Consider the following 14486-nt stretch of genomic DNA (forward strand, 5'->3'; position numbering starts at 1 on the left):
GGACTTTGTTTCAGAGTTTGACCTTTGTGATAGGAAACACAAACAGCATAATTTAGTAGTTTTGTTTTTGGTGGAACTAATTGGAGCTGATTCGGGGTCGGTATGTAGGCAAGGAAATCACTTTTAGTAAGCGGTTGCAGTATAGTACTTAGGCCTGTGTGGTCGTATTTAAAGGCGTGAGAAGCGTGTTAGTGAGAACGTTTACAATAATCGGCGTTTATAATGTAGTGTCGTCCGTCAAGTTTTATAAGTCCTAGAATCCCGTCGTCAGGTAAATATAAATATTTGTACTTGTACTTTCGTTTGCTTGTTGGCAGTTGTAACCACTTACCCATTTTTTGTAGAAACTGCATTTAGAAAACTGTAGTAGAAACTTTAGTAGATAGCACGTCCACATCGGCTTTCAGCTGCTGTAACAACCTAGTTATCAGATAAAGTATGTATGTATAAAGTATGTATGTAAACCACTGGAGAAACGCTTAGCTGGATCGTTACGCGTTAATGTTGAAGGATGTTTGAAATAATATACGATCAATTTTGCAGCCCACCGGCTTCTGGTGCGTTTTCTACACAGTCACCGTCCTTTAGAGGCACAGGCCTCGCGTTGTGTCCTATTATGAATTAATTCGGCCTGTCAAGGATAGATAACAAATGAGCCATGTGCGAGTTCGAACTATACCGAAAACACTGACAAAATCTATGACTACTGACTTAAAAACAAACTATGACGCTGAGAAGTGTACCTCAGAGGTTGAAAAGAAAAACAAGAATTGTCAGGAGAACATCTTTCGTTGAATAATCAGTTACAATAATTCTTTGAAATCGAGGTAGATATTCTGCCGCTATTCACTGAGATGGAAACGAATAATTGTTTAGCACATACACACGAAGTTATCTCATCAACAGACAAAAAGGAAACCATTAAAAGTCGATTTAATTGACCTCAATTCATGCCTGAAAAACGTGCAAACGCACGAAGCATGCGCTAAACTATTTATTTACAGAATTTTCAAACATAGTTTTGCAAGCAGAAATTGTGCTTGCAAAACAGATTCACCGCTCAATTAAAGTTTTCTTTTTCACTTGAAATGAAAATTAAAAGAACATTTGGCGAAGGATCAACCAGCTGAAACAGGCTGAAATTATATAGTGTTCGCTACACTTTGGGGAAACTGAATGTTTTCTTGCACAACAACGTGGAGGTGCTTGGTTGAATAACACTTGATGCTTGTGCCAATGAACCCTGCGGTATTTGCTTTTGCCAATGCCGGGTGAAGAGTGAATTGGCTGGGGTTTCTTTAGATTGATGAAATCTGCTCGAAAGTCGGACGTGGGTAAGTCTTTTCTATCCTTTGAAAACTTTCACCCCAAATTTCATGTCTCACTTTGTATTTTCTGGTAAAGGATCTTGTATTCTTAGCATTCCATATAGAAACACTGGCGAAACGCGAGTTTACATTAACGCTGGCCACTTTGTTTTTGGATCACACATTATTGACTCGGTAGGAGGTAAATTTTGCTTATTAGTCAGAAATAGCGAAGCAATCAGATTCCTTGAAGCACCAAGGTCAATGAGTGTGTTACTGTCGTCTTTTGCGGGCTCTTTGGGACCACTAAGACAAACTCCAGGTTTAATGTCATAATACTGAACAAGACTGGGAATGGCCACGAGCAAGCGCGGGGTTATATAATGACAACCAGGCATGCGTCGACGAGGGAAACCGCACAAGACCACGGGCGCGGCTTAATAACAATACCGCAACTATGGCGTAGGGTTAATTAGGGGTCAGCATGTAAACAACGAAATCACTTTCAGTAAGCGGTAGATTATCTCCATCAGGTGCGTTGCGCGTCAGGATGGTGATGTCATGAGTCAAGTCATGTCACATGGACCGACAGATCTACCATAGTGACGTTTGTCATGTTAAAAGACATCATAAAATTGCGTTTATTTTCCTTAATCTTCTAATAAAAACTAACGAAGGAAAACGTCAGTGTTTTCGATTTTTATGACGTCAACATGAAAACAAAAAGGAAAACTGACAGTGAATTTTCTCGCGTTTCCTTCGGTGATTTTTTTTAAAATCTGGCTCAGTTGTAACCAAATACAATTCCTATAAAATACCCTATTTTTGCTAAAATCTATGAGGGCTAATCAAATAATATTTAGAAGAATAGCACATTGCAGAGTATTGGAAAAATTGTCTGAACAACTTTGACGTTTTACCAATTCAAAATGTCAGGCAATATCATTTCCGCGATGTGGCAAAGTATGAAAAACTTTCACCGAAGGAAAGTATAAATACTAAAGAGTTTAGGTCAAAATGAGGAATATATCTGCCTGTCACTAGATGAGATGTTGCCATGGTAACGGCCTTAATCCAAAAATTGACTTCCGAAAAATGAGCCTTATTTTAAAAGCACCCACGCTGGTAAATCTCTACAGGGAAAACTTTAAAAGAAATTAACTAAGTTTCCTTTTCTAACTTGCGCTCTATAGGGAGGGTGTTCGTAAACACTCTAGGGAGCCACCTTAAAGGGATTTTGGGGCGAGAACTCACAAATCAGTACCTCCTGAAACACAAATGATGAAAGGGAATTTAGAACTGGAGGAGGCTATTTTTAAAATGTCTCTTTTTCAGGGTGTTTAAAGGGGGTGTACTTACTCTGCTTCAGACTTTTAGGATACGAGCTTCTTGTCTGATCAGTGGGGGAAAGTAACTCGTATAGTAACATAATTTTGTTGTTTGTTTTCACAGACCAGAATGATGCTTCTGTGGAGAAGCATAGTGCAAACAGACTGAAAAGGCCTTCATGTTCATCCACCGGAGTTCCTGAGGTGACTGTGGGAGGTAGAGGTAATCTTTTCTTGTGTGTCATTTTTGAAGGGCGAGCATGCAGGAATTGGCGGTCACACTCCGGCTAAAGAAGACACAGTAAAGAGGATTTTGTTGCCTTGTTTTTGCAGCCCTACAGAGTTCAACCAGAAAGAGAAAGGCTTCAAGTGCTACCACCCAGGTTACTAAGCGAACCAGAGTGACTAATGTCATAGATAGGGGTAAGCCCTTTTGTTAGTTGAAGTTTTAGAGCTCTATCGCGAGTCAATGATCAGATCCCCCCCCCCCCCCTACCTTTCCCCTTCTGCTTGGCTTTTGGTTACTTTAAGCTAGTTTCGTACCACTTTCCCGCTGTTAGTAGATAACCTCCATAAGGTGCGTTGAGCGTCAGGATGGTGATTTCAGGAGTCAAGTCATTTCACATGGACCGACAGATCTACCATAGTGACGTTTGTCATGTTAAAAGACATCGTAAAATTGCGTTTACTTTCCTTAATCTTCCAATAAAAACTAACGATTAAAAACCACGACGCTTCGACCTCTCAATAATCGATGCAGATATTTATTAGCCCAGTGTACACAGGGAAGACAAGCCACCCCTGGTGAATCAGCAAAGCCTGGTGTATTGTTTTACGCGTGACCTTTGTACTCGTCGACACCTACACCAACGAATTGAAGAACACAAAGGATCGGCAGTTGAAATCCACCTCAGAGAGCAACATGACAGGAAGCCGGACGGTATTGAACAGAGATTTAAAATTTAAAGAAGCCACTTGACTCTGAAGATGACTTCCGCTCAGGTTGTCGAAACGTCAGTCACCAACAACAGTTCTTTTCAGAACTACACTCACCCGGACGATCACACTATACGAACGCAACGGTAAGACAATGCACGAGATGTAACACGTCTGAGAGACCGAAACAATTATAAAGAAAGTACCGCTTCTTATCCGATCACGATTTCTGCAGTAAGATATTGAGTACTTGCGTCAGAAATTTAAAGAATAACTAACTTGGCACGGTGCAAGCGACTGTAAAACGGCCTTAAAAGGCGGATGTTCGAAACCCGTAGAGGAACCCCTATATGAAAAGGTCGGGGGTGCTCATCGTCTCGGATAAAAATCAAGGATTCTGGTCTCACTTAGGGTGTTGACGAAGAAACGTCACCATTTTTAGCTGTCAAAGTATCCTTTAGGGTGCACTCGAAGGAATAATAATTAAAAGAAACGCTCTCATTTCATTTCTGTCTTTAGGCTTGATTTCCGCTGATCTCTCGAGTACGCGAGTCGGGCCTACAAGTGCGCGCGGGATCCTTTCTTGAACAGTGGCTAGTTATCGAACCCACTCCGTTTTAAATGGTGTCTTTTAGGGGTCTAATGAAGCTCGAGCAACTTCCATATTAGTCTCCTTTAGGAGATAAATTCAAATTTTCCTACGAGCATCCCTGACCTTTTCATATGGGAGTCCCCCCCCCCCCGGATTTCAAATGTCTAACAGGAAGTGAAGGAGTGAAGGAGTGAAATCGTTTCACCACTACAACTTGGAAAATAATAGTTTCCAAGTTAAAAAACGATTCGAGAGGAAGCAGAAACTGATTTGCGTCTCAACCGGATGTAAGGGGCATGCCCCTATATTGCATCACAGGAAGTGATGTGTAGGCTACGCCAGACTACGCGCGCTCAGAAACAAAGGGTACTTTCCATTTTGCCAAACCTAACGGTCAGAGATCAGGGGGAGTACCAGAGGAAAATTAACGACATTTTACGATTAAACCGGGCCAACCAATAGGAATGGCTCTTACCAATTTTATTCCTTTTCCGAATTCCCTAATTAGGACAAAGAACTGGTATGTCAAAAATGGAACGGCGAATTTCAGTCGGAATATGATCCCGAATATTCCAATCGGTGATCTCGATTATTCCGGTCGGAAGAAACCAAAACAGACCTTTTCATTTGAATATTCCGACCAAAATTTCCGGAATCTTTGGCATAATGGAAAGCACCCAAAATGGCGCGTTTGCTTCCCGACTTCGAAGACTTCTGTCTTCCCTGGGAAGGCTGATAGAAAGTTCAGAAGAACAGTTCATTTCAGCTTCTTCTGATACCTCAGAATTTTTGGTTTGTCACAAACGAACACTGTCAACGTTGATAGCCCGTTTTTTGTGAGGTGTATGGGCAAGCAAATTCCCAACAAACCTCCTTAGCTCAGTTAAACCATCTCCTCAGCCGAACAAGTAGTCTACGAGCTCATTTTTAGCAACGTTGCTTTGTATATCGGAATGAAGATGATTAAAATGAAGGGGAATATGGGATTCTTTATCTTGATCGATCTGATTCACGAGAACGGCCTCGGCTAACAATATATTTAGGCTATTATTTAGGCTCTCCTCTGGACTGATTGGATTTTTTGAAATCCCAAACTTTCCAAGTGTTCGCCCCCCTCTCCCCCTTAATGAAAATTACAGAAGGAAGAAAATCCGGCAGGGCAAGCAAAACAAACCGCCACCGCCACCCCAAGCTTGAACTGACTTGAATCCCTTTAAAGCCATTTTTTTTCACGCTTCATCGCAGCTACTTAAGGTCATCGTATACCTTTAGAAGTGTGTCACGTCCAAGCGGTGTAGCAAGTCAGGTTTAAACTGTAGATATATAAACCCCGATATCATATTAAAGCTTATACGGCTGGCATCTCAAACTATACCAAGTATTCTGAAATTAAATGAATTGTTGAATATTTTGTAACCTCTGAATTCGAGAGTCCGAATCACCTTTTGAAAGCGACAAGTCAAGCGAATTTTGTTTTTCGCCTATCTAATTTGTCCCTCAGTTTCCTGACCCAAAGCGCTAACAAAACGTGTCTGCGATTTGCCATATTCAATTTCAGTGAAAAGTTACAGAGCATATGGAGTGATCGTAGAAAAGAGCTCTCGGAGAAAAAATATTTTGAAATATAAAATTCAATTTACGCTCATTTAAGTACGATTTCAGGCGCCAAGAATCTGTTTTATCTTTACCTAAAGGTAACACTACTAAATATGGACTCAAGTCATGGAGATATTTTGCAGCCATGAAATGGAATCAACTATCAAATGACATTAGAATAAAAGTAGGCACCAATGAAATAGTAAACAGAATTAGATCGCTAAATTTCGGGGATTAGTAAATTAGTAGATTAGTATCGAGCATTTGCCGCAAAGTGAGTGCTCAATTAAACGCCCTTAATAGACTGAAAACCATTTTACCACTTAAAACCAAGGAATCGTTATATCGTTCGTTCATACTACCAAATTTTTATTACTGCAACCAAGTTTGGCACCATTGCGGAAAAAGAAACACTACAAAAATCGAAAAAGTCAACGAAAGGGCGTTGAGATATGCCTTTAATGATAAACATGCATCCTATCAGCATCTCTTGGACAGGATAAGACTACCCTCCATGGAATCTCGAAGAATTCGAGACATGTTATTGACAGTACATAATAGCATATCGAACAAAGCACCACGGGCAATTAGGAATCTTATTAATTTACGCTCATTTAATTATAATAATAATAATAATAATAATAATAGATTTATATAGCGCCATATCCATGGCTCATGGCGCTTTACAGTAAAAATGTTATTAAAAATAAAATTTACATTAAGAATTTACATCAGTGATAAAAAATTACTAACAAATAAAATAGCTAAGCTGTAAAATGAAAGTAAAACTAAGAATCATTAAAACCTTTAAATAAAAACTGATTAACTTAACTAAGTGGCTGACTAACTAACTAGCTAAACTATCTAATCTACTAATTAACTAACTAACCAAAAGTCTAGTTATAAAATTTGTTAAAAAGATATATCTTTATACAAGTCTTAAAATCTGATAGCGAACCGCTCCCTCTTATATTGTTCGGAAGAGAGTTCCATAGGCTAGGTGCTACAAAAGAGAAACACCTATGACCATAGCCTATTAACTTGGCAGGTGGTACTTTCAAGAGGTTTTTGGAGGAGGATCGAAGATTTCTGCTTGGTACATAAGGCTCTAGCAGTTCAGTAATGTAATTAGGGGCCTGGCCGTTGAGCGCTTTATAGGTTAAAAGTAAAATCTTATAGTTGATGCGCTGGCTTATTGGAAGCCAGTGTAGCTGCTTTAAAACCGGCTTGATATGATCGTATTTCCTTGTTCTAGTAACAACGCGAGCCGCAGCATTCTGGACATTTTGTAGACGATCTATCAAAAATTTTGGTAGTCCATATAGAAGCGAGTTGGCGTTATCTAGTTTGGAAGTGATGAATGCATGTACTAACTTTTCAGTGTCTGCTAGAGATAGACAGACTCTTATCCTGCTAATGTTTCTAAGATGGAAGAAACAGGCCTTGCAGGTACTAGTAACATGCTTTTCCAGTGACATGTACTCATCAAAGATGACTCCAATGTTCTTTGCAGAAGTAGATGGCTCGATCTGTTCACCAGACACATCGACGTGGTCTATTAATGGGGGTGGACGATGTCGTGCGCTCAAGATCAAAAGCTCCGTCTTTCCTCTGTTTAGTTTCAGCTTATTGCACACCATCCACGAGTCGATCTCAGAAACACATGCTTCTATTAATTTGTTAATTACAATCTCAGGCGCCAAGAATATGTTTTATCTTTTCCTAAAGTTAACACTACTAAATATGGACTTAAGTCATGGAGATATTTTGCAGCCAAGAAATGAAATCAACTATCAAATGACATTAGAATAAAAGTAGGCACCAATGAAATGGTAAACAAAATTAGATCGCTAAATTTCGGGGATTAGTAAATTTGTGACATTAGTTTTAATAGTATTACTGCGGCGGTAGTATTTTTATAACAGTTTTGAATAGTTTTAATCGGTATTTAATTTGTGATTTTTACCTGATGAATTGTGATAATAGCGTTGTTTAGTTGTTAGGTTCTCATTAGATGTTAGGTGGAATACCTGTAAACTAGTAAAGCATATATCCACGTTAAATAAAGCATGCATTCATTCATTCCTTCCTTCCTTCCTTCCTTCCTTCCTTCCTTCCTTCCTTCCTTCCTTCCTTCCTTCCTTCCTTCCTTCCTTCCTTCATTCATTCATTCAATATGTCACAAACAGTAAGTCTGTACCTCAGATATTGTCTGTTGCCTTGAATGCTGAAAGCGTACTGCTACTTGATATCAGTCCATCAATTTACTAAACTAGCAAACTCTGTGGAGCAATCCAGCTTCCCTTCTTTTACACTTTGTGCAATGAATTGACTGTCTACACAAAACGTGCACTTGACATCATAATAAAATGGCTTAAAAAAGCCACAGTAACCATAAGATACATGTAACTCATTGAAAACTCTATGCGGTATATAAGCTTCATTCATAGATCCTAGCTGCTGGAAACCTCGCTGAGGTAATCAAATTAGCATAACAAACTCATGTCTAATTATCTCCGTCCATAGGTTTTGGTACGTTGAGTTTTCACTTTATTGTTTCGGAAAAAAAAATTTTTTTAGCTTCGCATCCTTCATTGTGACCATTCCCAACCCTTGGCCATATTTTTCAAATACCTGAGAGCAATTAGCATGGACACTATTGCCCGATTTTTAAACAGTAGGATTCACAGAAGTTTGGGTTAACAGTGCATGAACATAACAATACGACAAGCGACACAAGGCTGACCTATTGAGTTTTTGGTGTTGTTTCCTTTGTATCCAAGTCTCCTTTGGGAACTGAAGACAAAAGAAACCTAAAAATTTATAATTTTCACCCGAAAGCCTCGGAACCATGTTAGAATATTGATAGATCGAACGTGGTCCATTGGTCGAGCATGTTACTTCCTGTGCTGTTTATAATCTCGAAATTGGTTTTACAAGAATCTACAAGGACAATTGGGTTCGATCGGACAAACCATTGTTAGAGAACAATTATACTCGTCTGCACTGAGGAGAAGCTAGTGACGTTTTCCACTCTTAGCTACTATTCCACAGTAAAACAGGCGTTCAAGGCGGGTTAGATATCAAAAGCGTCGCTAAAAGCCACTGTAATAAAAATGTCCTTTTTACACAGAGGCTCGAATCTTTCTCTGGGCGAAATTAAAATGGCGCACCTGACGAGGTGGAGGTTTTATTTGCAGTTCAGCAGTATGTCTCTAGCCACTTATTTCAAAAGTGATCGTTTTCTGCTTACAAAAGAAAAACAACGATCATTTTTTGGAGCAGCGTGGCCGAGTGGCCAGCGTGTCGGACTCGCAATCCAGCGGTTCGGGTTCGAGTCCCCCTCTGATCACTACCTGGATTTGTTTCTCGGTAGCCCCGAGTTCAAATCCCCGGCCACGCTTGTAAATAGCCAACTGGTTTGCCTCCGGCCAGGTAGGGTTCTTAACAATGTTATGGTCAATTTGAATTATTTGTTTCAGTTGTTTGCTCGACCCCATTAGCACTTGCGCTATAACACTGCTGAGGGTAAATAAAGGTTTATTTATTTATTTATTTATTTTACTTTTTTGAAAGTAATGAGCCTTGAAGCTTGTTTGATGCATGACTTTGAGCAGTATTAGGTGTCATGAATAAATTATATGTTCCACTGAGAGGATGGATGAAGTTATTATTACTTTGATATGTGACAACTGTTGCATCAATGGCTAACTGTAGTCTTCTCTTTCACATACAGTTGCTTTTAAGGAAGGCAAACCTAGTGACCGTGAACTAGATGAGCTGGCAGCGAAGATTGGTCAAAAGTGGGACAAGCTGGGAATTTACCTGAACATTTCTCAGGACGTGCTCGACGAAATAGCTGCTAACGCAAAAGATAAACCATATCGGATGTTACTTCGCTGGAGAGATGAATCAAATTCGACTACACTTTATGAAGACCTCTACTTCGCTCTCCGTCATTACAGAGTTGGCCTAAATAACGTGGCAAAGCTTTTTTGTTGTAAGGAAACTACATAACGCATTTTCTTACCGTGCGGCTACTTGAAGTCCAGCAACTGATGCCAACCTATAGACGACTTCAGTACAGAGACATCTACTTTCTTTTTTTTTTGGCGTGAATCGGAATATTCTCTGCCTCGACCTATAAGTTCGCGGTACTTTCCTTCTCTATGGCGACTGTAAACATAAATTTTACAATGGGCGAGCGAAGTCTAGCACGCTGATTGGTTAACTTCCTGTTGATATTTGCTCCTTGTTTTGTAACATAATGCATTCTCTTTGCATGTATAGCTTGGATATTTCTCGATTGTTACGGGACGCTAGGCCTCGCTGGGTCTGTTGTTTCTTGTCGCGGATCCACAATTAATTTCGCCAGAAACTTCTGTCTATTTAACGTTGCTGGTACTAGTGACATTTGCATAAGCACAGCAGACATCTCGTGGAGTAGGGAAGTTAGAATTTCAAGATAATAATATTATTATTACCTTTGCTTACACAATGACGAAGATTTCCTCTAGTCTTAGGAAGCCACCTCTTACGCACGTAACTAATACTCAACTCGCAGACAGTTCAGGGCAAGTTGACATGCCCACTTGATCCACAATGTTTTTTAACTTTGTATACTGATTGCCTGTCTTGGCCAGACATTGACGGTGTTCACTATAAGGTATGGTAACACCAGTGGGAATGATATCATGTATCTATATCAGGCAAAGTCTGATAGACACACGCCTCACATGTGGTAATCTACAAAATGTACGTAGAATTTTTATATCATCCCTTATATATGACTTTTAACATAACCTATTTTTAGATATATCTCTGAACTAAAATAAGTGCTTGTTTTATTTTTTGGTGTGTTTGCTGTAAACAGTGTAAATTAAAGGGACATCATTGCGGCAGTCTGATCAAACGAGTGCTTAAAATAATTATAACTGAGTAACTTGCATCATACATGAAATGTTCCTAGAGTACCAAGAAGAAGATATTAAATGAATCGTTAAAGGGAGAGCAAATGAAACTTGTTTTTTAATCGAGTTTTCCTGCATCATTACGAAAATTGAAAAAAAGAGTGCCAGACTTTTTCAAACGGACATCACAACCTTTTGCATGTGATTTCCTTTATAACACTCCATATTTTCTTCCTTGCTCTTATATAGTAATTTTTAACATCACTATATATACCGTTGTACCTACGTTTCCATCAACAATCAAGTTCATACCAGAAATACTAGATATGCTAGGTGATTGCTAATTTTAAATTAGTTTATCGTAAGTATGTACGTGAGACAGAAAGTGGAAAGACCAGCTTACTTAGATCTTGCAAACTTTGGCATAGTTTGCCTTTAGAAATTAGACGTAAGGATTCTCTTCCTACTTTTAAGAAGTGTTCATATGGAATGTGATTTTCAAAGAACAGCTCAAGTTAAATCATTTTATATATTTAGCTTGATTTAAGTGTGTTAATATGTATTTTTATAGACTTTTACATGTATATAGCCGTAGTTTTTCGATATTTGTATATTCATTTTATTTGAGGGCCACTCGTTTATTAGCTTTTAGCTAGTGTTACCCTCACTAAATAAAGTGTTTACTTGCTTACTTATTAATGAAAATATGTCTTTTGGGTTTTGACTTTTCAAAGTCATTTTCATGATAGTGTCCCTTAAAAACTTAGTGTCCCTTAAAAACGTTAATTTCTGAAGGCTTAAGGTTTTACCAGTGGATGACTTATAGTGAATTATAAATCTCTTACGTATGGTGTTTTGTCCTCATCAGATGAGGACGCATACTTTTGATTACTATCAGAGCATAAATCCTTGCTTTTTGGTTTCATGAGATTTGCTGAGATTTGTAATTTCAGTAGACTGTAATAAACCTATAATTAAAACGTTTCTTTCCCCTAAATGTTTAATGAAATAAAAATGTATAGAAATTACTTTTGGTATTGATAGTTTTGATTATGCTTTGGGGGATCATACAATACGACTAAAGATACATAACTTATTTTAACTTACTTTGTTTAACTTTACTCGAATATCGTATTTCTCAGTTTTTTCTTTAAGTGTAATAGCATGTGGTTTTTTTTATAAATTGGTAAACGGAGCTCATTACTACCCGAACTTTATGTAACCATGACAGCGGTTTTTGCTCCTCGAAAGTAACGAGGCCCAACGTCGGCTAATTCTAGGCCTTTCCATAAATATCCAGGTATTTTTGGGATATTAGGAATCTTCCGAGATAGTCAGAAAAGATTAACATATCTAGAAATTTAGGGATATTTAGAAATATTCATAGCTTTTTCGGCTTAGCCCTGTGTTTTCCTCGCTATTCCATTGAAACGAGACTCAGTTTTATGCCAGAAACGATCCAGTTCAGGGATTTCCCGCTCGAAAAATGTATTCCATATCGCTAAAAGCGCTGAAGGAACAAATTTCAAAAATGGCGGATGTTGGTAACATGGAAGCTCCTGAATCTTCTTGTTCTATCGGTACATTTTTACGACAAAAATATGAGATATTTAGAGGGTTTTTCGAGATAGTTAGAAAATTTTTGGTGATATTTAGAAAAATTTTTGAGAATTTCCGGAAAGATATTCGGGCGATTTCACGTGATATTTGTGGAAAGCCCTCGCTAATTCCGAAAATAACGATGGTCGTTACTTTCGGAAGTTCATGGTATTTCGTACGCCGCCAACATTGAGTTACAATGCGACGCCTTGAACTGGGCCGACTGAAACAAAGTTCACCAATCAGAACCTGAATTGAGAGTTAAATATGGTGAATGCTTCACACACGCGCCAAAAACCTTAATGAATGCAATCAATAGTTCTACAAGAAAATTTAACCCAACAAAGTTGGGGATAATAAAGTGTATTATCGTTTGTCTCACGATGTAGTCACTTGAGATGTAGATCGCGACGTTTCGACTGCTTACTGCTAGTCTTCTTCAGGCGATAAGGTCGACTGATTGCACGGTATCATTTATATCACAAAGGTCGGCTGTGATTGGTGCATTTCGATCCTCCTATTGTTCCATTGTTCCGGCGAGTAGCTGTTCCCTCAGTGGTCCGCTGTTGTACCGTTCTCCTGTTGTTGTGTTTCTTGATCGTGGGTATCCATGCTTCAGGAATTTCAATTCCACTGTCCCTGTTGATGTTGTTAGGGTGAAGTCTTATGTGAATAGCTTCCTTGACCCTACGTGTGTACCAGTGAGGATCTCGATCAATAAACTTGACCTCATTCCAGATAGGATAGTGGCCGGTCTCGTGGGTGTGTTCAGAAACGGCGGAGGTCTGGGTACGGGCGAGTCGTATATCCCTGTCATGTTCTTTGATCCTCTCCTGCATAGATCTCCCTGTTTCTCCGATGTAGACTTTGCCGCTCTCACAGGGAATCCTGTAGACAACACCATCTTGTTTAGCCGGGTTGACCGTGTCCTTTGGTCGCACTAAGTGTGACCGAAGTGTCGTGTCGGACTTAAAGACGGTGCGAATGCCTTGTTGTTCTAGGCAGCGGCGGAGAGACTCCGAGACTCCTTGGACATAAGGTAAAACGGCGGTGGATTTAAATTCCGCGACAGGCTCTCTTCTTGGGGTTGATCGTGCCTTTGTGATCCTCTGTACAAAAGAGGAGGGATATCCGTTAGAAACAAGTACAGATGACAGATGTTTCTTCTCTCCAGCGATTACTGATGGTTTGGTGACGAGACGTTTAGCCCGGTCGTACAGACACTTTACAATACCGCGCTTTACTGACTGAGGGTGGTGTGAATCATACGTTAGGTACTGATCAGTATGTGTTGGTTTCCTGTAGACACTGGTGGTAAGGCGACGTGTCGAGAAAGGCGATCTTGTTGTTGTTCTCGATCTCCATGGTGAAACGGATTGATGGTTGTTGACTGTTCAGGTGTTGCAGGAAAACGTCAACTCTATCCCGATCCAGGATGGTGAAAGTATCATCTACGTAGCGTTTCCAGATCTTGGGCTTGCAAGGTGCGGACTCTATTGCTTGTTCTTCAAATATCTCCATGTAGAGATTAGCAATAACCGCGGATACAGGACTCCCCATGGCTGTGCCGTCTCGTTGTTCGTAAATCGATCCGTTGTACTGGAAGTACGTAGATCTTAATACGAAATTCAAGAGGTCCGCGATTTGAGCTGGTGTAAGTGTCGTGCGGTCAGCCAGGCCTGCGTCGTTCTCCATTTTTTGTAGCGCGGCTTGTACGGCGCCCTCGATCGGTACGTTGGTAAACAGTGACTCTACGTCGAAAGACACCATGATCTCGTGGTCCTGGATCTCTTCACTGGCAATGGTGGAGGCGAAGTCAGTTGAGTTCTTCACTGTGAAGTTCGAGTTACCTGCAAGAGGAGATAAAACGTTAGCCAAGAAAGCAGACAGGTCGTATGCAAAGGTGTTGACACACGACACAATTGGCCTAAGCGGTGTGTCGGCCTTGTGGATCTTCGGCAAACCATAGATCCTAGGTGGTTGTTTGTGTCGGGGTCTGATCTTATTATAAACCGCCTCTGCTAGGTGTCCACTCCGTTTCAGGGTTAGTAGCTTCTCAGATAGCTTCCGGGTCAAGCGGTCTGTCGGATCTTTGTTGAGCAGCTGGTAAGGTCCGGAATCAATTAGCGCTGACATTTTTGCGTGGTATGTGTCAGCGTCCAGGATTACGCTGGCGCGTCCTTTGTCGGCCGGAAGGACCATGATGGAGTTGTCCTCT

General features: G+C 39.9%; 1 protein-coding gene across 2 annotated transcripts in view; it reads left to right on the plus strand.

The window, feature by feature from the left end:
* The window catches only part of LOC110067017 (uncharacterized), a 67381-nt gene extending 55684 nt beyond the window's left edge, over positions 1-11697 (plus strand). Inside the window, exon 9 of one of the 2 annotated variants that reach the window (XM_089278769.1) lies at positions 9496-11697. In XM_089278769.1, the coding sequence (XP_089134895.1) occupies positions 9496-9534 (39 nt within the window). In that variant the 3' untranslated portion in view covers positions 9535-11697. Of the gene's footprint in view, positions 1-2759; positions 2859-9495 lie in introns of those variants that run through there. The other variant, XM_020774286.2, reaches the window with a different exon arrangement.
* Positions 11698-14486: the final 2789 nt, after the last annotated feature.

The sequence above is a fragment of the Orbicella faveolata genome, unplaced genomic scaffold (assembly GCF_042242905.1).
Source record: "Orbicella faveolata isolate gen_17 unplaced genomic scaffold, um_ofav_v1 contig_46, whole genome shotgun sequence".
Classification (NCBI taxonomy): Eukaryota; Metazoa; Cnidaria; class Anthozoa; order Scleractinia; family Merulinidae; genus Orbicella; species Orbicella faveolata.